The sequence below is a fragment of the Pithys albifrons genome, chromosome 8, assembly GCF_047495875.1.
Source record: "Pithys albifrons albifrons isolate INPA30051 chromosome 8, PitAlb_v1, whole genome shotgun sequence".
Taxonomy (NCBI): Eukaryota; Metazoa; Chordata; class Aves; order Passeriformes; family Thamnophilidae; genus Pithys; species Pithys albifrons.
The window spans coordinates 12,258,014-12,281,397 of record NC_092465.1 but is presented as its reverse complement, the minus strand read 5'-3'; the positions used below and the strand labels follow the sequence as shown (position 1 = coordinate 12,281,397).

At 42.6% G+C, this 23,384-nt stretch overlaps 1 protein-coding gene across 1 annotated transcript in view; it reads right to left on the bottom strand.

Annotated features, from left to right (window-relative positions):
• Window positions 1-826: 826 nt before the first annotated feature.
• CLASP1 (cytoplasmic linker associated protein 1) overlaps window positions 827-23,384 on the bottom strand; it is a 172,443-nt gene continuing 149,885 nt past the window's right edge. Inside the window, exons 35-40 of the mRNA XM_071562499.1 lie at window positions 22,394-22,640; window positions 21,430-21,620; window positions 19,917-20,045; window positions 9,390-9,596; window positions 6,636-6,752; window positions 827-4,921 (exon numbers count right to left, since the gene is read on the bottom strand). Of these exons, the coding sequence (XP_071418600.1) occupies window positions 4,835-4,921; window positions 6,636-6,752; window positions 9,390-9,596; window positions 19,917-20,045; window positions 21,430-21,620; window positions 22,394-22,640 (978 nt within the window). The 3' untranslated portion in view covers window positions 827-4,834. The remainder of the gene's footprint in view (window positions 4,922-6,635; window positions 6,753-9,389; window positions 9,597-19,916; window positions 20,046-21,429; window positions 21,621-22,393; window positions 22,641-23,384) is intronic.

The following is a 23,384-nucleotide window of genomic DNA, read 5'->3' as shown; positions in this document are numbered from 1 at the left end:
ACTAGCGGTGCCTTATCCAGCATGGTCAGAACCATCAGGTCCTGCACGTTGGAGCTCATGCACTGACACTGTCCATGTATTTCTCTGTCTAGGAATATTCACAACAAAAGCCTCCATACAAAATCTAAATCTCCTGTGCTCTCCTGGCTTCCTTGCCCCCACCACAAAGTATTTTGAGGGAGGACCTTTTACCTTCCATCATAAAGGTAAAAGTCATACCTTAGGGGACTCATTTTCTCAGTGCAGAGCAGAGCTTCACTGTAGGTTTATAAATTGCAATGAGCTGTTATTCCCTCAGGGCAACACACAAGTGCTTGAGTGCTCAGGCTCCCCAGACAATTAAAATTCAAGTTCTTTCTCCTTTATTTTGTACCAGGCAGAGAGACCAGTGCAGTTCCCAGCACCCCTTCACTTCCCCAAACACTTCATCCCCCAGATTTCTACTGCCACATATTTCAAAACCTCTGCTATTCCCCTCAACAAGCCTCAGAACACAGGCATCTTTTGAAGCCCTTGCTGGTTGCGCTACATGACTTTGCGTGACCATGAGCTTTCAAACAGCATATGGCTCCCCAATTTGTAATGTCACAAGTATCCCCTAAAATCATGGCTTCCCAAAAGACTTGCATTCAAAAATCAGCTGTCTGGCTGGTTGCACTGGCACTTATAGACAGGTGCCTACAGGAAACACCCAGCCCACCACATCCTCTAATACATAAAAACATAGAAGTCAAGGCAGGAATAAGACAATCATTTACAAGCACAGGCTGAAGTGAGAAACCACTCCAGAAGAAGACACCCAAGAAGTCACCCATGTTCCACTTACTCTAGGGCAAACTCAAAAGGTTTTATTTTAATTTTTTTTTTAGCAAATTCTATCACATAAATGTTAACAAAAAACATCTGTACAATTGCCATGATACACTCAAAAGTGAAACAAATAAGATATAAATACAGATATGGATGTAACATGACAAAAGCGGAAAAAATAGAAAAAAATACATGCGCATGAACACGGTGCCAACAAAGTCATTTCTCATAGCTGGCATTTTTCAGAGCATTTTTAACTTCCCATTTAAAACATTGTTAGCAACGTCCTGCTGTATACTACAAGGGTTGAGATTTCTGTCCCTTAATATGTAATATTATGCTTGATAAATAAAGGGGTGGGGAGAAAAGGTTTTGATGACAAAGATGCAAGTTACGTTACTTATACAGGTTATTGGTAAGCTAGTAATAAGCAATTAAAAAGACAGTCTTGTATTGTATTGTAATCCAGGCAAGCACACATAGTGTACCTTAAGAAAGCCACATGCCTCAATATTTCTGAACTACATGAGAACTACAGTACGTAGACCTGTGGGGCGGATGGAGCCTGTATTTGCCCATGCCCACGGAGCACTGGTGCAGCCAATGGCAGAAAAAACACCCATATCTGAGATTTCTGCAATCTTGCAGCCAAGAGCTGCTGTCTGCTGAGAGTTTTCTCCCATTCAGATTTTTAAAGCATGGTGGGCAAAAAAATACAATTTTTTTTAAAGGTATGAAAAATTGAAGCCCTGCATAACGGGCGGCAAGAAAAAAAGAAAAGGCAACTGCAGTAGGTGGCTACTGCCAGGAGAACGTGAACACAAGCTCCACCAGTGCAGTGAGGCACTGCAGCATGCAGACTTTTCTCTGCGTGGACACTGATTTGTAGCCAGAGAGACCTTTATGCTTGCTGAAGAGAAAACAAAATGATTGTACAGCTTGTTGAAGTCAAAACTGGAGATCAGAGAGGTGACATTCAGAGCTAGCCCTTTGAGTACTTCAAAGGAAACACAAAATAAAAATTGGGTCATGTTCAACATACTAAACAACCTTACTATGTACATTATACGCAATGGTTTATAAATACCTAAAGCAGAATGCTCTCTACTGTATACAGGTATAACACACTTCTAGAGTACTCAAAGGATGAATAGTCCTTGACTGACATAACAAAATTAAGTAGCACATTAATGAGCATCTGTTGACAAACAGACTGAATCTGATTCAGAAAGTAAGGCCTGATTCTACCATGTGCAGCCCCAGGTGTGCCAATAGCATTGGAGAGCGCAGGCTGGTCGCTGCCTGCAGCAGGTCACACATGCCTTTGCAAGGACGAGCTGGTAACCCCGACCGAGGTGCTGGGTCAGGGACATTACAGTGCGTTCACTCTCAGTGCATACTAACAGGATTTTATAAAATATATAAAATCATTTGAAAAGGAATTCAATTCCTGAAGGTTTGCTACAGTGTGTCATTCAAAGAAAAAAACCCAAAACCAACAAACAGCAAATTATGATGGACCAAGCTCCATCATAGCTGGGAAGGACTAATCACCACCTGGTCAGCTGTGCTGACCTTCTGAACGCCAGAACTGGAACAGAAGGTGCTGAACTGAGATGGGGAGAGAGAGAGGCATAAATACTAAGCAGTTAGGAGTACAAATTAAAAAAACAAACAAACAAAAAAACCCCACCCCAATGAAACCTAACCCACTACCAAAACTTCAAACAGGACAGCTAACTGCTGCCAACAAGTCAGCTGAGTATTTCCTCAAAAGGAAAAATAAATTTGTGTTAACATAAAATTTGAATCATTCAAAAAATTTCAAAAAGAGCATTCTAGCAAGCATACTGAAAGATGTTGAAAAGAAATGGTCCACAGAAAGGGAGACACAGACCATGGAGCAGCCAATCCTCCTTTTAGTGAGGATAGCTTTTCTGAGCCTGTTGAGACACCCTGTGAGAATCCCACGCATCAGGACTACACAGTTGCTCCTGCCATTGTATTCCTTGTTGGTTAAGATGAGGAAACTAGCCTTGCAGTCAGAAAACGCCTGGACATGGATAAATCAGGGGCAGATCACCTCCTCTGCTCTTATGTGAGCATGGAAAGCGAGCAACAAGCTTTGCAGCTCCATAGCACATAATCCCCACCAGCCCCAGTCCCTACTGACATGTGGGCTGGGAGAGCAGCTGGCACCAAGCATCAGCTCCCGGCATAGCTCCTCAGGGATGAGGCTAAGACACAGAGGCATGAATTGATGGAAGGGGCTTTATCCTCCTCTGCTGCAGTAATGGAAAATCTCATGTTCTCACTATGTTCCCAAGGTGTCCCTTCAGCTCCCCAGAGTGGACATGGAGGAAGCTGGAGAGACTCCAAAGCACTGAGAGCAGCCAGGGAACATACATCCATCACCACAGCTGCAGCCATAAGCTGCACGTCCCACCATTCTCTTGCATCACTGGCACTGGGGGCAAAACCCTAGTTCTCTGATCTATTGCAGGTTTGGGGTGGGCATGCCCATCAGCCAGGATTCAGCCCAGGCCCAAAACCAGCATTAATTAGCAACCTCCTGCTTTCCCTGGTTACAGGTAGAGCCAGAGGGAGCTGCCTCTTTGCAAACAGATGGGTCTCAGTTTGGGAAAAGGTGATGCTGTGTGTTATCTGACTGCAGCTAGTTTGCCTCTGACGTGGTCTGTGTCATCAGGCTGCAAGAGGATTTGCCCTGCTGCACTCTCACCCAGAGCACCCTGCTGTGCCCAGCAAGGACCCTCTGCACTACTCTGAAAGGCAGAGCACCCAGCAGGCCTGTGCATGGGGATGGCCAGGAAGGAGGAGGTTTCACAAGGCAGTTAACAGCCCTGCAGGGTCTTCAGGCACAGGAGGGGATGTGGCAGGCAGCCAGCACTGTCCCAGCTAGCTCAGCGATGCTTTCATATGGTATTTCTGTTCAGATTCAGACACCCTTTCTTTTTTCTCGGATGAATATTTTGCCCAAAGTACAAAGGAGTTGTGGAGACAAAGCTACTCATCACCCAGCACCAGCAGGTCAGTCAGAGAAGCAGATCAGCCCTTTGATGCTACAGACTTAGAAACAAATCATCTGGCACTGAGGTACAGCTCTGCCAGCTCCCACTGCCCACCCATGGACACACTCAGAGCACAACCTGATCCCCACTCACCTAACTCCACCACTCTATTCGTAGACATCAGTCCCAGAATTGGGTCTCAGATTCCCTTTGGGGAGTAATAAGTAACCTGGAGAGTCTTTTGAGCACATGAAAGAGCCAAATGGGTTGAGAGGGAAGAAATATTTACACAGTCAAAGAAAGGAGCAAGATCCCAGCTGTTATGCACCGCACAGCTGGCTGGAGAGCAGTTAGAGATAGATCAGCTCATCTGGGGTCTGTCAGAGCTATGTACAAAAATTCAGATGTTTAAAAAGAACCTAGTTTTTCATTACTCACTTCGTATCTCAGTATTAAAGCATCTGAGGCTGGAATCACAGCCACATCTGCAAAGACCTCCCCATGGAAAGCCTTGCAAGTCAGGCAACCTGCAACAGGGAGTACAAAACAGGAACACAAGACTTGTAAGAAGAGGAGAACCCAGCCAGACTGGGTGCAGGGAGAGAGCAGGTAACTAGCACACAGAAACCAAAACTGGGTATGAACTAAACCAACAAGATTTGTTTGACTTTTACCTGTGTCCGGGTTCTCGGACTCAGTGTTAGAACGCTAACCTAAACATATTTCTGAGATTTCAGCAGGCTATACAAATATGTTTAAGTATGGCTTCCTGTTGTTCACTTTTAATGAAGACTGCAACACAGACCTTGCTTTCTTTACATTCAATACCAGTAAGATTCTACATAAAAGCTCTTAAGGGACTAAAATACTGATTGCAATAAATATCTGCATGGCCTCCTTAAGCTGATGGAGCGCGCCAGTGAAGAGTAGCAGAAAGGTCTCTGAGAGGCACCGTTGATTGCTTCTAAGTCTACACATATGTCCACACATCTCCATTAACTGTGCGTTGAAACATCTGAAGAGGAACTGCTGTTGCTGTTGGTGGTCTGGGCCCTCTTTATATACAAGTTTAGTAGCTTCATCTGAAAGAAACAAACCAACATCAGGAGAAGTTGTCAGGAAAAAGAAATGGGTAAAAGTTGACTTAAATCTAAAATCTCACATTCTGTGGTGAGCTCAGTTTTGAGTGAGCTGACATTGGGCACTCTGGAGGAAAAGCAAAAGCAAAGCTGACCGAGTTTCAAAATGGAGGCAGAAGGGTATGCCCAGTCCCACTGAGGTTACAGACACATTTAATGGGATTTAGAAAAACCTCTTGCAATTCACTTCAGCAGCCATCAGTTCAATCCTGCAGCCTGATCAGGTCAAGCAGGATTCCCCCAGAGGTCAGTAGGACTGCAGGCACACTGGTGATCCAAGAGCCATGGGTCTCTCCTAGAGAGCACCCTGAACTCTGTGCTTTATAAAATGTTCATTGTCAATGACATTGTATCTTCACTAACTTGGAACATCTAGTAAAACTGCAGTTGTTATGACTATATACTTCCTTTGCATGGGTTTGTTTTCTTTTTCCGCCTTGCCACCTTCACTCAGATGCTGTAATGACTCATGCTCACTTTAACTTTAAACATGCAGGCAGTCTGCATAAACCCAGAAGAATTACTCACATGTTTATAGTTAGTTATATGGTGGACTAAGTCCATGGCATCTCAGGCACTGGCATAATAAAGCCTCTACAACACTTTATAGGGGAATTTCCTAACAGCCCAAATATAATGAGGGAAACCTCAGTACCCAAAGCTGTCTCTTTCCAGAGCAATTTGGAGGCACAAGTACTTTCTTTAAGGACAAGACAACTCAACATAAATGTAAAATCCAAGTGTCTCAGTCTCAGGTTGCCTTGGCTTGCATCACCAATGAAAAGAATTATTGCTTCAAAATGAAATGTAGCTATTCAGATGCAGAGATCTATTTCAGAAACAAAAAATGCAGAATTCATCTTAAAATTGCATAGAAATCTTGGGTATGATGACTTAAGACAGGAGAAAAAAATTTTGTGATGGCTTCTTGAGCAGCTCTGAAAACCATTAAACACTGCCTGCTTCAACACAAAAGGCCAGCTCTTGTCTGAAGGACAGAACTGAATTAAGGGCTTGATTTCACTTGCAGCATCAGATCAGAATTTCAGTTCTGCAGCCAGTCTGACCCCAGGGCACTAAATCCTTTGAAGGGTCACTTGAGCTTGCTTTTGTCCCAGAAGGAAAGGGACTCGTGCTGTGCTATTAAGCGGGAAGCTTTACCTGCATTTCTACCATCCCTAATCACAACCTGCTGCTGAGAGGACCTGCTCTCCCATCATCCCAGCCATGCATTCCGATCACTCCCTGCACCAGGTTACCTGGGCAGCCACAGAGCGGACTGAAAGGTATTTAATTTGTATTGCAGATCTGGTTTTCAGGCAGAGCAGCCAGCTGATCCAGCTCTCTGGATGCAATACCAAAGGGGCAAGGCAAACGTGGCTGGAGTGAGAAGGACCTGCTCAGTGGCAGCTTGCACTTAACACAGGATCGAATGCATCACGAAACCAATCTCTGAACTCCATCATAATTTTCTCAGTAGGATTTTAAATGCTCACACTGCTGAGCAACTGTTGTGCTGCTCTAGTGGTATTTGTCAGGGTGAGACAGGATTTAACAGAGTACGGGTAACTTGACCCAGAGCTGCAGTGAAGCCACTGGTCTTGCTGCTAGTAATAGCCTGCAGTATCAAAACACCAGAGACACATTACTCCTGTACCTTGCTTCCTGTGAGCTGTGCAAGATGAGGTTTTAGTTCTTCTCCAATTACTGAATAAATTGCCACTAGGCAAAACACACTAGCTTTACGGACACTGCTCTCCGTGTTATCATAACCCTAGGAAACAAGAAAAAAGGGTCAGAAGACAAACAGCACACCCCAACATCCCTCGTGAGCAATATACTATGGAGCTGATGTATATTTTGCAAATGTGGTTGACCTAAGAGATCAAGAGAAAAGCGCTGTTTAATGTAACAGTTTGCAACTTGAATATTCAAGGAGGATACAATCACCCAGTACATACTATCTGATCCGTCTGTTATTACTTATTACTGCCATAATTTATTAATATCTTGTTATTTATAACATTAAATAGTAATACACAGTTTCCTAACATAAGCTTGGGAATCTATTGGATACACACACCCCTGTATTCAGTTCAGATGACCATGTACTGTTCCGGATGGCGAGGGCTTCTTGAAGGGAGCCTACCTATCAGGTAGAAAATACTACAGGAAAGACCCCTGTACATGTGCTATCTCTGGCAGCTTGAGCAGAGTCACCACATCACTGAGCAGCTGGTGACATCAATCCCCAGCTCAGGCAGAGATTCATCACTCAGCAGCCACACCATCCCATGAGAAACACAGACATTACTTTAGCCTGTGGGATCCTGGCTCCTCCGGATGACAGATGACCCCTGCCAGGAGAGCCAAAGGAGGGATGCAGCACTGCTGGGGCTGTTCCACCTGCAGGGCCAAACTACAGCCCAAAATGAGAGTCTGCAGGCCCACAGATCACTGAGCTAGAAAATCAGAAGACATCAGTGAATCCAGAGAAACACCAAACTATTGAGAATCGAGGTGGAGAAAAGGCTGAACCCAGGCCCACAGCAAGGAACTCAATTCCCTGCAGTGGAGACACAATCCACCGCTGGGCGGACAGCTGGGAAGCTGAGGGCTCTCTGTGGGTCCCAACCCAAAGGCTCGCAAACCCATAAGTTGCCATTGCCTGATCTCATGTCTTCCTATGGACCTGGGATTTTTCCTACATGTGCATCCCAAATTGCTCCCATGGAGGGCACACAGATCCATGCAGTGTTGAGGTCTAAGAGAGCTGCATCCTGGCAGATGCTGGGTTGGCAGAGCCTGCTCTGTATGTGTCAGTGGAACCTCTCCATCTGCCAACTTGTTGCTTCTTCTCCCGACGTTTAATTACCCAGCTCACTGGTTAGAGCATTCACCCAGGAGATGATCCGGGCTCAAAGCTCTCTGTGGCCTCAGGGTATTGAGAGGCAGCACATGGGAGAGTTCCTTGCAGCCTAGCTTCATCCCCCCCTGCTCCGAGGGAGCCAGGGCTCCTCAGCAGCACCAGGGCAAGCACCACAACTCTCCCCTGCCAAACCCTGCTCCTTCCTGGAGATCCCCATCTGTTCACGGGGATCTTACTCCAGGCTGTTGAGTTGCACACTCATGCTCGTATTGCTGCTGTCTGACACTCCTCACCTCTTCACCAGTCTGCCAGTACCCTCAGCATGATAAACAAGCATAAGGGTGATACTCTCCACACACAGTCCTTAAGCCAGGATATCAAATACTTCCCAAATGTAAGGAGTAGAGTCCTTTGATCACTATGAGTTTCTAGGGTAAGGAAGTATCACTGGCAAACTAGGCCCTGAAACAAGAACCATTTAAAGACATGGAAGCAATTTAGGAAGACTAATACAACAGCCTTTTTAAAGGCATGCTGCTCCCAAACTTTTCCAGTGCAGCGAAGATTCACTGTTCATGTTGTTGTCACCAACAATTATGGCTAAAACCATTTTACAACAAAAGTTTAGATCAATACAGAATTGTCCAATTCCCAGAAGTTGAGAATTAAGAAAAGAATTGCAAGAGTTGACACTATGAATGCTAAGATAGATAAGGGGCACTTCTGACTTTGCTCTTGTCCTTCCAACATTTTATGATCTCAATGAGAAAGCCTCTTTATCCCAGTTCTCCACAGAAGTCTTACCCACCCAAACACGTCTTCCCTTTCACAATGACTGATTTGTTCCTGTCAATCTCTCCCCCATAAATACATATTCTCTTTTCCCCCTCACTGCTACTTCCCTTATTTTCTTCTCGCTTGCAGCCTCATCCCAACCGCTGGCACTGCCCACTGCTTGTGCAGGGGACCAGATGACAACACTGACACAGCCAGTGCTCAAAACTAAACTCACAATATAAAACCAAGCCTTAGCAGTGACAAAAACACAGCTCTCCACCCAGCCTGAGAGGGTTATGAAAGAGGGTGAATGAATTCAGCAAGCAGTTTGGCCCTGATTTCAGAGAGGAAAGAGGAGAGGAGCAGCCTGCCTGCTGGGATTCAAATTCAACTGCAAATACCATCAAAGCACAGAACAGCTCAGCAGAATTAAAGGGGACTACAAGACATACAGAGACAGCATAAGATGTGGCTAACTCCTACTCTCAAATTTATTACGTGGCTGCTAGTGGCTTATTTAGGACGCAGGTCAAGGCACCTAACTGTGAAACATACACTTAGCAACCTGAGTTTTCTTTGCCTTAACACTAAAGACATCAAAACCTCAAATATAAGAACTTTAATTTACCAAAATTTAAGGCATTACAACTTCAATTTACCAAAATCTGGCCCTACAGGGGTCCATCATTCTCTCTCAGGTCACAGACCTTACAAATTAGTCAATAGTGGTTTGTGCTCAGGGAGCAGTTACATGGGATTCTGTACCTGTAACAACCCAGGAATGATATCAGGTAGGAGCTGATGCAACGATTCCTTGGAAATTCTCTCGATGACTTTTGTCTGCATTTTGATGGCAGCTAAATTAATTGGATAATCTGCAGTCTGAATGATGGGGCAAAGCACCTTGATGCACTGCTCAGGGTGAATGGAACTCGCCAGGGTGGAAGCAGCTTCTTCAGCAGCTCTGACGACCTGAAACGAAAGCAGAGCAAAACCTTATGTTACTGGGGTCACCCCTGACAGCCAACACCACTGGTGTGTGCTAAGGAAGGACTGCCAGGAAACGTTTGGGGATGTTCATTAACAGATCTGCAGGAGGCTCTATCGAGAGGCAACTGACTCCGAGAATTCACATCTTTTGCCTTCCAGTGACATCTTTGTTCCAGCCAGTGGCAAGATGTCCACTCTGCCTAATGTAACCATGTCAAAGCTGTGACTAGTTTGAAAAAAATCATCTGCCACCCAAGACAAGACAGGCACTCCCATCCCTGGAAAAGCAGAAGGATGACATCTCTCCAGTCACTGCCAAAGAACCTAAACCCACTAGCTTAGACTTACACAAAATTTATGTCCTTAAACACTGCCGTGAATGGCACTCTTGCACCTTTTAGTATCTCACCTGCCAAGAAGTGCTCTGGTGCCCAAGCTGAGACACCTATGGCTACACAGGTATGTCCTGCCATTTCCCAACTAGCCTATGCTGTGATCAAATCCAGGCTACAGACACATACAGACTTTAGAGTGTCCCTGACCAGGCAGCTGTGCTCTCAGAGCTGCTGACTGGGATCACTATACAAAATGGGAGGAAGAATAAGTGGAAGCAGCAGTAGCTGCTCACCTTTTGCAACTAGCTCCTACTGTAAAGCAATCACGCAAAGCAAGGGAGATCCTTAAATTCAACTTCATCCTTCTATCAAGGGGAAGGCATGTTCACAACTTTCACTCTTCCCCAGCAGGTAGGACAGTTAGTTCAAAGAGGAAAGACCCAAATCTGGTCTCTCCTCCCATGAGAATTTACTCATTTTACATTCTGCAGTAATTGGATAAAAAAGAACAGGATGGGAAGACAGGTTTTCTTTTTTTCAAGTGTCTGTGCTAATTGCCAGGCAACAAAATGAAGCTTCCTGTTGGTTGCACTCTTCCTGGCCACAAATAACACACCCTTTGCTCCTCATGTTCTTGTTACAATACAAAAAATGGAGGATGCTTTTTCACATCTCCTCACTCCCCTGGACTCTGGGCTTACTTATAAGGGAAGGTAGATCCTCAGTGAAGGCAGATCCTCTGCCCCACTAGGCAGACTTAAATCCAATACCTCAGTTTTAAGAAGAAAGAAGCATTCACAAGTCCTCATGTTTAGGACCTCCCAGCTAGATCCAAGCAGCCCCTAACCCTGAGTCCAGGAGCATGAACACAGCCTTTCAAGGCATCTCCTATTCCCTGGCAATGTGGGATTTTCAGGTGCTCAGCACTGGTTCTCTAACTCCTCCTGAACTGAACTACCCAAGGTTGTCTCAAGTCAATACTTTGCAATCAGCACTAGGAAATCTGTCCCAGGCGAACCACAAAAATGCAAATAAATCAAACCACAGGTTTGATTAATCAATCAATTAATCAATTTATCAAACCACAGTCACTTAGACTGAAGCCACAACTGCTGGATTCACGTCATTCTCTTCCACACACTGTGATGGTATCAAACTCAGGGATTCCTGTTCAACTAAGGCAACCCATGGATGTAGCTCAAAAGAACCCTCAAAAGAAGGCAAGCTTTCATTATTTTTAAGCAACTACTGTGGATAATGCATCAAACAGGAATATTTGGAAGTTTATCTCACTTCTCACTAGGACAAGAATGTCTCCCTATCTGGACTACAAAATATTATCCAGAAAGGTTTAACTGACTTTTAAGATGGCAGCAATGACCAGTGACCAGAAGAGATCATGGCCATCTACAGAGCCTAATTCACCCCAACTGCACCACTAACAATCCTCCACTCATGCTGACAACTACCTCCATGAAACAGGAATGCCACAAGACACTTGGATACCCAGAAAATAACAAAACTCATTCACTTGACTTTTGGCATCCTCTAAAGTAGACCCAACAGTGAACATGATCTCAGACACATCCTACAGCACAAATAATGCATGCAGGCAAGGCCCAGAAAGGATGATGAAATAACCTGAGATCTTGACTGATTCTGTATCAGTGCTCCATTTACAGAAGAAAAGCTGTTCAAATGCTCCATTTACTTCAGGCATTTCTCTGCATTTAATAATAATAATATTAAAATATATTACAAAAAGAATGGCAATCCAGCATGTGGTCAGTGTTAAAAAATTTCATCCTGAAAGATCTGTGAATGAGTAACCATGCAGAACAAAATGCTTGCTTTCCCACTTCCAGCAAGTTTTCCCTCTTTCAGCTACTTCTTTGCTAATTTCTCTTCAATTTCACACATAAGAAGCATGAAAGTATTTTTCCACATAAGTTAGTACTAACTTAGGAGTAAGCACTACCTCGTGATTTTGTTGGGAAATGAGAGAAACACCAGAGTACTTAAGGGAAACCAATGCCAGGCTTTGATACCACAGAATTGAATTGCTGGAGTGGATAAAGTCAGGAGGTCCCAGAAGGTCTCCTTTAAAGGAATCAGCTTCCTGACACTGCAGCTTCTGATGTCTGCTTTCCACAAACAATGCAGTGGACTTACAGAGAACCCTGGTATCATGCAATCAATTAAACTACATTCACCAACAACTGCTGGCTAAAAAGCCCCCACTGTAACTATTTGAACATAGGCACTTGGGATTTTTGTTTTGCAACGATGCCAAATACTTTTGGTAAATGTTTTAAGACACCCTCAGAAATAAAAGCTTGCACATATATCACAACACACTAAGAAAAAATAAAAAAAAATTAAACTTACATCCTCTTGGTGTTCTACTTGATTAGAAAGCAACAATACTTTAGTATGCACCACCTAAGGTCAGGCTCTGACCTCAAATACACTACTGTAAAAAAAAAAAGTAGGTAAAAAATTCAATTACTATTCTGCCTGGGTTTCAGCTCTATAGCCTGTTTGCATATAGTTTACCATGCATGTTAAATTGAAGGTATGAGGCAAGTCCATGAGAAAATTTTCTTCTTAAAGCCTATTAACCAATTCCAAGCACAAGGGACATTAAAATACAGTTGCAATTTTTCACAAAATAAGGGTTCCATAGCAACAAAGCTCACACATAGTTTGCACATCATAAGGTGAGCAGGGAAAGCTGTGAATGTGCAGGAATTATTTATGCCCCTTGCCAGTCCTCCTTTCAGCACAGATACCCATTTCTAACAAGGATCAGGCCACATTTACACAGTGGTTGGGTATTTCACATTCCTTCTCCCTGCAGGGCCTTCCCCCTGAGCACAGAAGGATGTACTACACATATCCATTATGCTTCCTGCTGATAGGAGCTTGTAAATGTGACAACACCAGGGAGACTTCCAAGCCTTCCGAGAGCACATCTGGCGGACAGTGCCTGCATCTCAGCCACGCTTCAGCAAACTCTTAAGTGTATGATTAACTTTAATAACATGCTGAAGTCTCACTGACATCAAGAGGATTCAAGCATGTCCTTACATGCTTGCCTGAATCAGCCATCATAGGTAACTAGCTCCTGGCTCCCTTGGGAAGGACGGGCAGGCGACAGGGTGTAGGAAGGGGTAGGACATTGTCAGCTGCAAGTGAGGCAAAAAGACAAATTCATCCCTGCTGTCACAGAGGCCCAAATGCCACCATTCTGCAATGCAAGCACCAGCCCTGTCTTTCCTCCTGGCTTTGGCAAGACATAACATTCAGCCACTCAGACAAACCCAAAAGCAACTCCCAAGAACTAAAACAAAACTTAAACCCTTAAATCAGCTACAAAAGCCCCAAGAGGAAGCACGTTTCTGAGTATTCACCCAACCCTCTCAGACTCATGCTAACCTGCTAATGCCAGGGAAATCAGCAGCATTCCCACACAGAGGGAAGTGCATTATCAAAAGTGCATGACTGCCAGGTCATTTGGCAACAGAACATACAATTATAGCAGAGCTTAGCAAAAATATTTTGCCATGAGGCACAACACTTGTGTCTCACAAGTTCCACATACCACACAATATCAAAAAAAAATCAATTATCTTTTTTAATCAGGGCTTTAACCTGGCCAGTAGAGTGAAACAACCTTAAAAGGAGTGGGAAAAATGAACAAACAGCACCAAGCAACAGATCTTCCTCCCATCTCTGAAGGCAAGATCAACAGATACACATCGGGAAGTGACATGAATGACTCATACTAGCAGTAACACCACAATAAGTAGTGGCTATGAAATCTATCCTTTAAATCCAAGAAAATGAAAGGGTGCTGCATGCTACATGCTCAGACTGGGGAGCTCGCTGTCATAAGAGGATTAAAAGTTAGACAAGTTTACCAAAGGTATAAAAAGGCCATCACACACAGAGAGGCAGACAGAACCATCTGCATTTACGCTTCAGACAGTTAGAAGGAGGAAGAATATCTACAGGGAAGCATCACTGTATGTTTGCTTTTTGATAGTCAGTCAGGTAGGATATCAAGTGAAGCAAACTTTTTGTCTGACCTAATATAATTATTCTCAGAGATCTCAGAAATACAAAAGAAAACTAGCAAAGCCATCAAATGATGATGGCAGTTAGAAGCAACAGGTTCAAAAGGGTGGCTATGAAGCGAGATGTGCAAGACTAGAGAGAGCCTGTAGCGCTTTAAAAACACAGACACTAAGCTTGTGTGTAAAGTATGTCACAAACATGATTTTACCTCCCAGTAAAAGCTTAGAGCAAACCATGACTTGAACTGGATAGTTTGACATCGCTCAACACAGGGCAGAAAGCCCAAGAATGCAGATCTAAGAGATAGCTCTTGGCCTTAAAGCAGCAGACTTTTCTCCTTTCCCAACACTCTACACACTGGAGACTAAATTCAGCCTGACTTCTGCTGGCATAACATAAGTTGTGTTTGCTGGGGGGTTCCTTGAAAGATATCTGTGGTGCATTAAGACCTTTCTAGTGAGTCTCACAAAAGAGAGAAACTTTTATACTTCCCCTCAGTTTGCTTTAGGGAAGGAACCATATTCAAGTGCACAATGCCAAAGACATGTAGCACACAGAGAGTCACCTCTAGCAATATCTCATGGTAATGTGTAAGCTTCAAAGTAATAGGTTAGGCAGTGCCAGAATATGCACATGGAAAACTTCCTGATTTCAGTGGAAGGGGATATGCTGATGTGCAGTATCAGGAACAGTGTGATCAAGACAGTAGTCACCTCTCACAGATCCTTTTCTTTTAATAGAAAAGCACATTGGCATCATCAATGTTCTACTGAATTTGTTGGATGAACTTTGGATGACAATTCCCACTGGTTCACAATGCACTGCAGCCATGGGATCCTATTCACTTAACACAGCCACAACCAAGACTCCCATCTCCTCCCACTTGATTTCTTCTGCTCAGCTATTACTCTCAGTGCATTAAGATGTTGTTTGCTGCCTGATGGCTGCAGCAAGCAGCTTGTCTGTAGCAATATGCTCTTGGTCAATATGCAGCAGCTTTCTAAAGAGTTTTGATAATTTAATTTCTGCTTTAAAGTGACACAAACTACTGGCAAATAAGGAAAGAAAAGTATGTCCTGACTCACCTAAGGCTGAACCATACCAGGTTCATAGGCTGCAGAGGACATCGGTGTAACAAGCTGGGACCTCAGCAAAGCAGCACCTGCACACCTAGATGAGAGCTGCATGTAGGACCTCAAGCTGGAGTACTTTGCCTTGATTATTAGTTACACTGTCTCTGTACAAAGTTGTAGAGGATGAGGCAGTGGAGGTGAAAAGGCTTTGTACACTATTGTGAAACATGCAGAGAAACAGAATTCTATTAAGCAGAAGAACAAGGTTTTGCTTTCAGGTTTACAAGGCATGTGTGGCTATGTTCTTGAGCCAATTTTTGCCATCTAGAGGTGGTTACTTAAAGCCTGTATAATCTAAGCTGGAGGGGATGGAGGTTTACCAATACCCAGCCAGGCAGACTCCCACCCCTGAAGGCTTCACAGTCTGATCCAGACAGGAACAAACAATTATGGACTTGGTTTCAAAGCAGGAAGTGGACTCAGCAATGGGGAATGCTAAGTAGATGAAAAAACAATGTGATTTTTATACGGGATTCAGAGATGAAGTAGATTAGGCTGTTTCTTCTGTGCACTAAATATTTGAAATGTGTTGGGAAATAGAGCACATAAACATATACCATGAAACATCACTAGCCATCCAGCTGCAACGCTTGGTTGCTTCCAGCATGGACTATATAACAATCCATCTTCAAGACTGATCATTTAGTGCTTTTCTTCTTTAGCAAGCTAAATTTTGCAGAAACCTACACAGATTGTACCATCGTCAGAGGACAGTTATAAATCCTATAAATGTCAGAGGCCAGTCTAAAAGCACCTCAGCAAGATAATAACAATTATCTACAGCTTAATGGATAACTGTGATTTCTTCTTTTTTTCCCCTCTTTAGAGGGTTTCAACAAAGAAAGTTACATATAAATTATCCTTATGGACCTTCTAGATAAAAAAATACAGAAATTAGATATCTAAGATATGGCATAGTATCCTTTCCTTACACATAGAAAATACAGATCAGCTAAGTTTATAGGCAGAGAAAAACAGAAAGCAGAGAAAAAGTAATAAAGAAAAACAGAATGGCAGAGACAGAATCAGGGAATTAGCTATCCTATGATTTTTCACTCTGCAGATTTCCAAGAAATAAACCATTTCTGCTTTAATATACACAATTATCCTCATTTTGCTGGTATGAATCTGAAGCAATGTCATATCAATGGTATTGGGTCAGCAGGCAGCATCTCTCCTTAGTTACGGGTGAGTAACTACACTGGAACAAATGAGTTAATATTAACTAATTGGCAACAGAAAGATGGTTCTCTTCCAAATAACTCCAAACAAAGACTGATAAAAATCAACAGGATTTAATACCATCCACAACCTCAATTACGTTCTAATGCTCCAAAAGCAAGTGAAAGGCATTTACATGTCAACCCCCATAAATATTTCCAGTTATGACTGAAGCAGGCTTGGCTCTTCACATCACCCCATTAAATCAACAGCATTGAACAGACTGTTATACTACAAACAGTATAAAAACAGGATGAAGTTAAAAAATGCAAACTAAACATGGATCCCAACCCAAAGTCTACTAGTCTGTAGCCTAGGGTTACAATAATTTTGACCTGCCACTGAGGTCTGTGCTTTGCCAATCTCCAGTATTTGTACTCACAACAAGGTGTGACTCAGCCTCCAACTCCATGCACCAAGTTTTCCTCTGCTGTGTCCCTGGGAGGAAATGTGGTGCTCTTAGCTGTGCTTCTCAGACTCTGCCTTCAGCAAAAGAAGGAAGACTTCTAGCCATGGCAAAGACCCAACTGTCTAAAGACTTTTGTTTGGACTTGGAAAAATAGCCTATTATCCAGGCATCCCAAAATATCCAACTATGCTAACACTGCTCTGATACTTCCAACTACACAATCTGGAAAAAGCACAGGCTTTTTCTGTTTAAAAAAATCTTTAACTAAATCTTTAATCAGCACTCAGTTGAGGTAGGGGGTAATATTTGCTGGTTGGTGAATGTGTTGATTTTAATTTGTCATTTTATCTCTCCTGGCCATGCTGAACAACAGCACTATTGAAATATTTGGGTAGACAAATAAACCTTCTTGATTTCCAAAGAGCTGTCTCTTAGTAGGATGACTTCTTGGAGACAATACCTGAGATTAACAGTTCTATACTGTGCTCCTCTTCAAACTCTCTTTTTTGGTCTCTTTAGATTGATTCTCTGTGGGTCACACATAACAGAAAATGTGAGCAATAACTTGGAGCAATTAGTAATCCCTGTGGTGGAGGGGAAACAGGTGAAACAGGCAAACATATACACCTTGCTCAAAACTGACATTTTCTGCTAACTTACACACCAAAGGATCTCAAACCATAAACCAAGATCACTTCTGTCTTCTACTACAAGGCAGAAGCAGTCCAGAAATGTAACAAACTCTGGAGTGACATCAAGACACCACTTATCAGGACAGGCACAGAGATTAACTCTTTCCTAACTGAATTTTATAGCAGCTTTTCTTGAAATAGTTCTTACAGTCCAGAGGAAGATTTTAGTATTGCTCTGATACAGGTAAAGAGAAAACTGTAGAACAAACCACTCAAATCTTCCTTTCCTTCTTCAGCTATTCTTTCAAAGTGCCCTTCAATCACAAATTGGTGAATCTTCACTTAATCTCCAGCTCACTGGGATCCAGGCAAAGGGCAGCACCTCTGCCCCTCCTGGAGAGAGCAGTGCTGCAAAGTCAGCAGTGAGAGCGAGCTGAAGGGCCACCACAGGAAGGGAATTTGTGACCTTCTGGCCCAGAGCTATGAGTTTGACCAACTGGGCCATGCCCAAATGAACTCCAAGTTAATTTTTCACTGACTTAACTGAATCAGCAAATCCCAGCTACAGGTAAAAATACCTAAAGCATATTCCCAGGTATATCTTTAGCCTAGCTCAAGATACTCAAGTGCAGGTACCTTTCTTAACTTCAGGAATGCTGATATTCTCAGACCACTGAGACACAGATGATGCCTTTCATGGGCTGCATCAGGGTTTTGAGAGCTTCATTTACATGGGGACCAGAAAACACTCATACACAGAATGAAAAATCCAGCACCAGTGCCCCCACTTAATACAGCTGCACACACAACAAATAGCAAATAGGAATATACCTGCAGTGTCCTGCCATGAGAACTGCCGCCCAAAGGTCTCACTGCAGCAGCTGATTTTTCATTAGGAAGATGCTATACAAAACCACAGTAAATCAAAGCTATGCTACGTACAGCAGCACAGCAGCTACTTGCTGATAGCAATACAGCTCAATTATAAAGAAGTGCCAGAACTCCCATCTCTTCATTCCTCACATGAGCTTCACTTTCTCTGTAGCAGATTTATTCTTTGTTTTTCCTTGGGAGGCACCTCATCCAAATCCTGAAGAACCTTTCCACACCACAAGCATGAAGAACACAGTGTGGGGAGCACAGAGACAAAGTATGGTATTTTCAACATTTTTCTTGATTTCTGTAAACTCCCTCAGTCCCACAAGAACAGTGAATTCTGATAGAAACAGCAGTTTTGGAGGACTCTCAGACAAAAAATACAAAGGGCATTGAGTCAAGGTGAGCTGAGAAACATGCAAGCAGGAAAACTTGCCAATAAAAGGCACTCCTTCAGAACATAATGTTTTGTCTGACTGCTTTATCAGGAAATCAATTTACAACTGCTTCTTATTACTCTGAACTGAAAATGACAGGGGTGCAAAGGCTCTAAATCAAGGAAAGGAAGGTAGGCAGAGTAGGGCAGCCTTCATTCACAAAGGATTAAATATTTTCTACTTTTGCATTTTAGAGAAATCCAGCCTGTCAGTTTCTTTTCCTGGGGGTGTTTCTTGTTTTGCTGTTTGGATTTTTGAACAGTACTGTTTCTGCTACCCACAACTAACATAACCTTGTGCCAGTTACGCAATGCTCTGGAGCAGTCTGATCTATACAATGATCTTTTCATGGCCAAATCTCTTCAGGCAGAGATGCCCAAAATTGCTGGCTTAGAACAATCCTGTTGGAGAGCAGAATAAATGTCTTAGATTTCAAAGCAAAGATTTGGGTAACAAAGCCACATAGAGAAATTCTGATAGCACTTTTTAAACTTGCAACATTCACAAGGTAGATTAAAAGATGCAGCTTGGAAGACAATCTACAAAACTTTACTTTAAATGTAATCTGAATTGATCTACTTCAAACATTATCATGCCCCTTTATTCTTCCTTTACTCCAGAATACTTTCAGTTTTATGTGTGAGTTCTCTCAAAAAAAGGAAAATGCAATTCACTCTTCCCTTTGCTTCTTCCTCTGCCCCTGCAGCATGGCCTTTTAGTCCATTTTCTTCTGTTACTCAACAGTGTCCAGTTCTCCAGCACCGCCCAATTTCACCATTCAGTTTTCACACACAATTCTGCTTGAACACAGCCCTTTGTGTTCTCCAGTACATTTTCTATCCTACCTGTACAGACAGAGGCAGCACAGAGCCACCACTGTCCTCCAAAAAATAATGAAACATGCACTTTTCTACTACAGTGTCTCTGTCTCTTCCAGAAAGCAAGGAAATCCTGGGAACGTGATTAACGGTGGTCTACAATTCCAGGTAACTCCAAGTCCCAACCTTTTTCCTCACTGCTTCAGCACGTAAAAGTCTGTCTCTTCTTGGGAGATTTAATATTAAATTATTCTATTGTCAAGATGGGTCAACATGTTCACCTTTTAAGTCTCACAGGTCCTACATTTTTTCAGCAGGTCCATATTGCTTTCCCAGTGGCAACACCGAAAGGCTCACTCACCTCCTTGTGGGAATCCTTGTGTGCTTCCAGTGTTTTCATGATAGTCAGCTCCGCATAGTTCTTAAACCTTGCAGGCTGGTTCCGTAAGATCTCTCTCAGGACTCGCAGCGCCAGGGCTCTTATTGAATGCTGTGTCAAGAAATATCCGCATTAGAAAATGTCACTTTTCAAAATTGTAGTTTGAAGTAAATTCTCATGGCTCCCTACACCACCAAAAATCTTACTGTGCTCTACCAAGTCCAGTGGAGCGAGCAGTGTAATCCAAGTAACAAAACTTCAGAATTGGTCTCCCTTACTTGCTCTTGCACAAAAATCCACATAAAAGCCACTGTTCTCACAGATACAAGAATCAGAATTACTCTACTTCATTAAATTTCATATTCTTTTGACAACGAAGTACAAATTTGTACCCACAGCAGCATGGCTGCATTACATTAATTACATTAATGTCCACAGAAGGTCAGACTGCATTTGTTTTGCCCTTATTCTTTTTCTTAGCTTTGCAGATATTAAACTGGGCTTCATCCATGCCACAAATCTGTCTCTCATGCAGTAAAATCGACTCTTCCTGTAATTCTTATGGAAAGTACTTTCAAGAACTTAAACTTATTGTAGTCAACACTGACCTATGTCTTAATCCTTTATATCAAAAAATCATTAGCAAAATGGACTTGTAACACTTGCTTCAATTTCATAATTTACATTAAGTTTCTGATCTGTGGCCATACAAAACAGATTCTATCACTTCAGCAGAGAAATACTTCATTTTATACTTGGCCTTTAAAACATGTACTTTGCCATTCATCTGCAAAATTCATGCAGTAGCACAATTCACATGTGCTTAAAGCCACCAGTGTGACAAATGCATGACAGTGATATTATTAAACATGTACAACTAGAGCAGCTCATGCTTATACTACAAACAATGACAAAATGTCAGCCACCCACACTGCTACAGAATTATCATTTCTGTGATAAAACTGTAGATTTTTTTAAGACTTCAAAAGAAGATTCCCTATAAAAGCAGCTTGTTCTTGACAACATTTTTGCAAGAGATAGAGACCCATCCAATGAGATCTAATATCCTGGGTCTTTAAAACAAGCAGGGAAAAAATAATTAATTTTTTCAGAGTGCCTTTATTTTGCTTTTTGGAAATGCGTGTGATACCATTGAGAGTTTGTAACTTGATACTAACTCAAAAGGGACCAACTACTGAAGTTTTGGTAGTTTTTGTACTAGATTAGAAGATAATTTCCTTTTTGATTATAATTCAATTTCCTAGTTATTTATTAGTAATGATCTGGAGAGAGGGGAAAAAAGGGGTACATTTCAGAGTAGCTTAAAACTCATCACTGAATACAGTGAAAACCAGAGTTGTCAACCTTCAAGAGAAAAAAAAGAGCACTGCAGCATCACTGATGAGTAGCAGATTTCATTTAAACCAGTGTGTAGGAACTATCACCACAGATGAAGCAATATACAGTAGAGTTAAGACAAAAATCTACATCTCACATCTTTGTCTCCAAGTGTTTCAAGCAGCAAGAGCAGAATGGTTTTGAAATGCTCCTCCCAAACTCCAAGATTATCTTCCCTTGTGATCTTTAGCAGCTCCAGGAGAGCTCCTTTCCGCTCCTCCACTCGCTCGTTGTGGTTGGAGAGCTCTTTCAGAAGATCAGCCACCAAATCTGAATGGTCAATGGGTACTTCTAGGACAAATGGCAGCAAATTATTTGGAGAAACAGGGAACAGATCAAAGATGCCAAGATTACTAATCCTCTACAGAATAAAGTGCATGTAATAAGGGGCCCCCCAAAAATGCATCAAATTCCCAGTGGTCTCAGTCAAGCAGGCAAAAGAGTCTGACTAGCCCACAACTTAATCTGAGTTCATAACACAGCTCTTGAATCTGCACATGGCTCCTAATGAACCAGGAAGAGATGACAACTGGATTTCTTCCAGTTCCAACAATTACTTCTACAAGATGAGAATTGCTGTGGCTTTTTCTCAGACACATACACACCCCAAACCATCAGTCACATGCGTGACCTTTAGATCAAAGTACAGTGACTCATCAGTGTACTGCAAAAGAATAAAGTTGAGGTGTAGCACCACTTAAATGAAGTGCAACATTCAGCAATAACAAGCTACTGAGTGAGCCATTCTGGTCATAGACAGGAAGGTCCCAAAATAGTGTCCCTACAGGTGCACGAGGATGCTTAAGGGACTAGATTGAGGGAAACCTCAGGCAAACAAAAATCAAAACTACAGTATAATATTTTCTCAATAGCCACAGATGTGGTTCTGCTGGGACATGAAAACAAAGGGTATTTCATACCAAGCCTCAACTCAGATGCAAAGTAACACAGAACACATGCCCAGGCAGACACGTATCTGAGAGCACTACCCACACACAAATATACGAGGAGCAAGGGAAGCAGCAGCTGCCTGCAGTTTTATGAGGGATGCTGATACAAACCATCCCGAAGCTGGTCCATGTCATCATCGAACACTGCTTCCTTCAGGGCAGTCTTGTCATAGGTGTTGATGGTGTCAGTGTAAGGATAGGGGTTATATTCTCGAGCACGTGGCCCTGAGAAGGCGCGGGGAGGCTGCGTGTTAAGCAAGGAGGTTTTGTTATCTAGAGCCATTCTGCCACCTTCCACAATGTCGCTGCCTCCACGGACATCACCAGAAGGAAGAGCAAGGCCACCATCTCGAGACACCTGGGGGATCAAACAGAGAGAAAAAGATATGAGACTACTCAAATTCTGTGGAAGCTGCAGCCTTTTTGGAAGTCACCCATCAACACAAGGAGGCATAGAATCACTTATACTTACTACTCATACATAATACAGAAGGAAAACTTTCATTATCACCTCTTTGTTTAACTACAATGTTCAAAAATATCTCCTGATGACAGAGAATAACACTATGCTAACATTCCTAAATTTAAATTAGTATCTCTCAAATAGCAAAAACTGGCAAAGATCATAAGCTCTGGAAACAGCACTAATTTGCTAAGAAAAGGAAAGGAAGCAAAAGCAACACCCTGCTCATGAAACTTCACAACTCACTGACAGAGGAGACTGGGTGATGCTTAACAAGCTAACATGAAATGACCAATAGAAGGGTCACAAAAAATATCTCAGACCAAGAACTTTTAGCTTTGAAGGCTAACTTAATCTACCTTTTTGACCAGATAAGAAGCAAAACTGTCATGGAATCATAAAATACCTCAAGTTGGAAGGGACCCATAAGGATCATCATTTAAGATTCCCATAAATTTTGCAGGCTGTGTATTTAATTAAAACAAATGGCACCACTCATAGGAGATAATTCTGTAACCACTCAAGCAGCACAAGATATCATATGAGCTGTGCACTGGGAGTGATTACAGGTCCTAAGCCTGTGAGGGAAACCACCCATGCATTTTAAGAACTAACATTTGCCCTACAGACCTGACTACA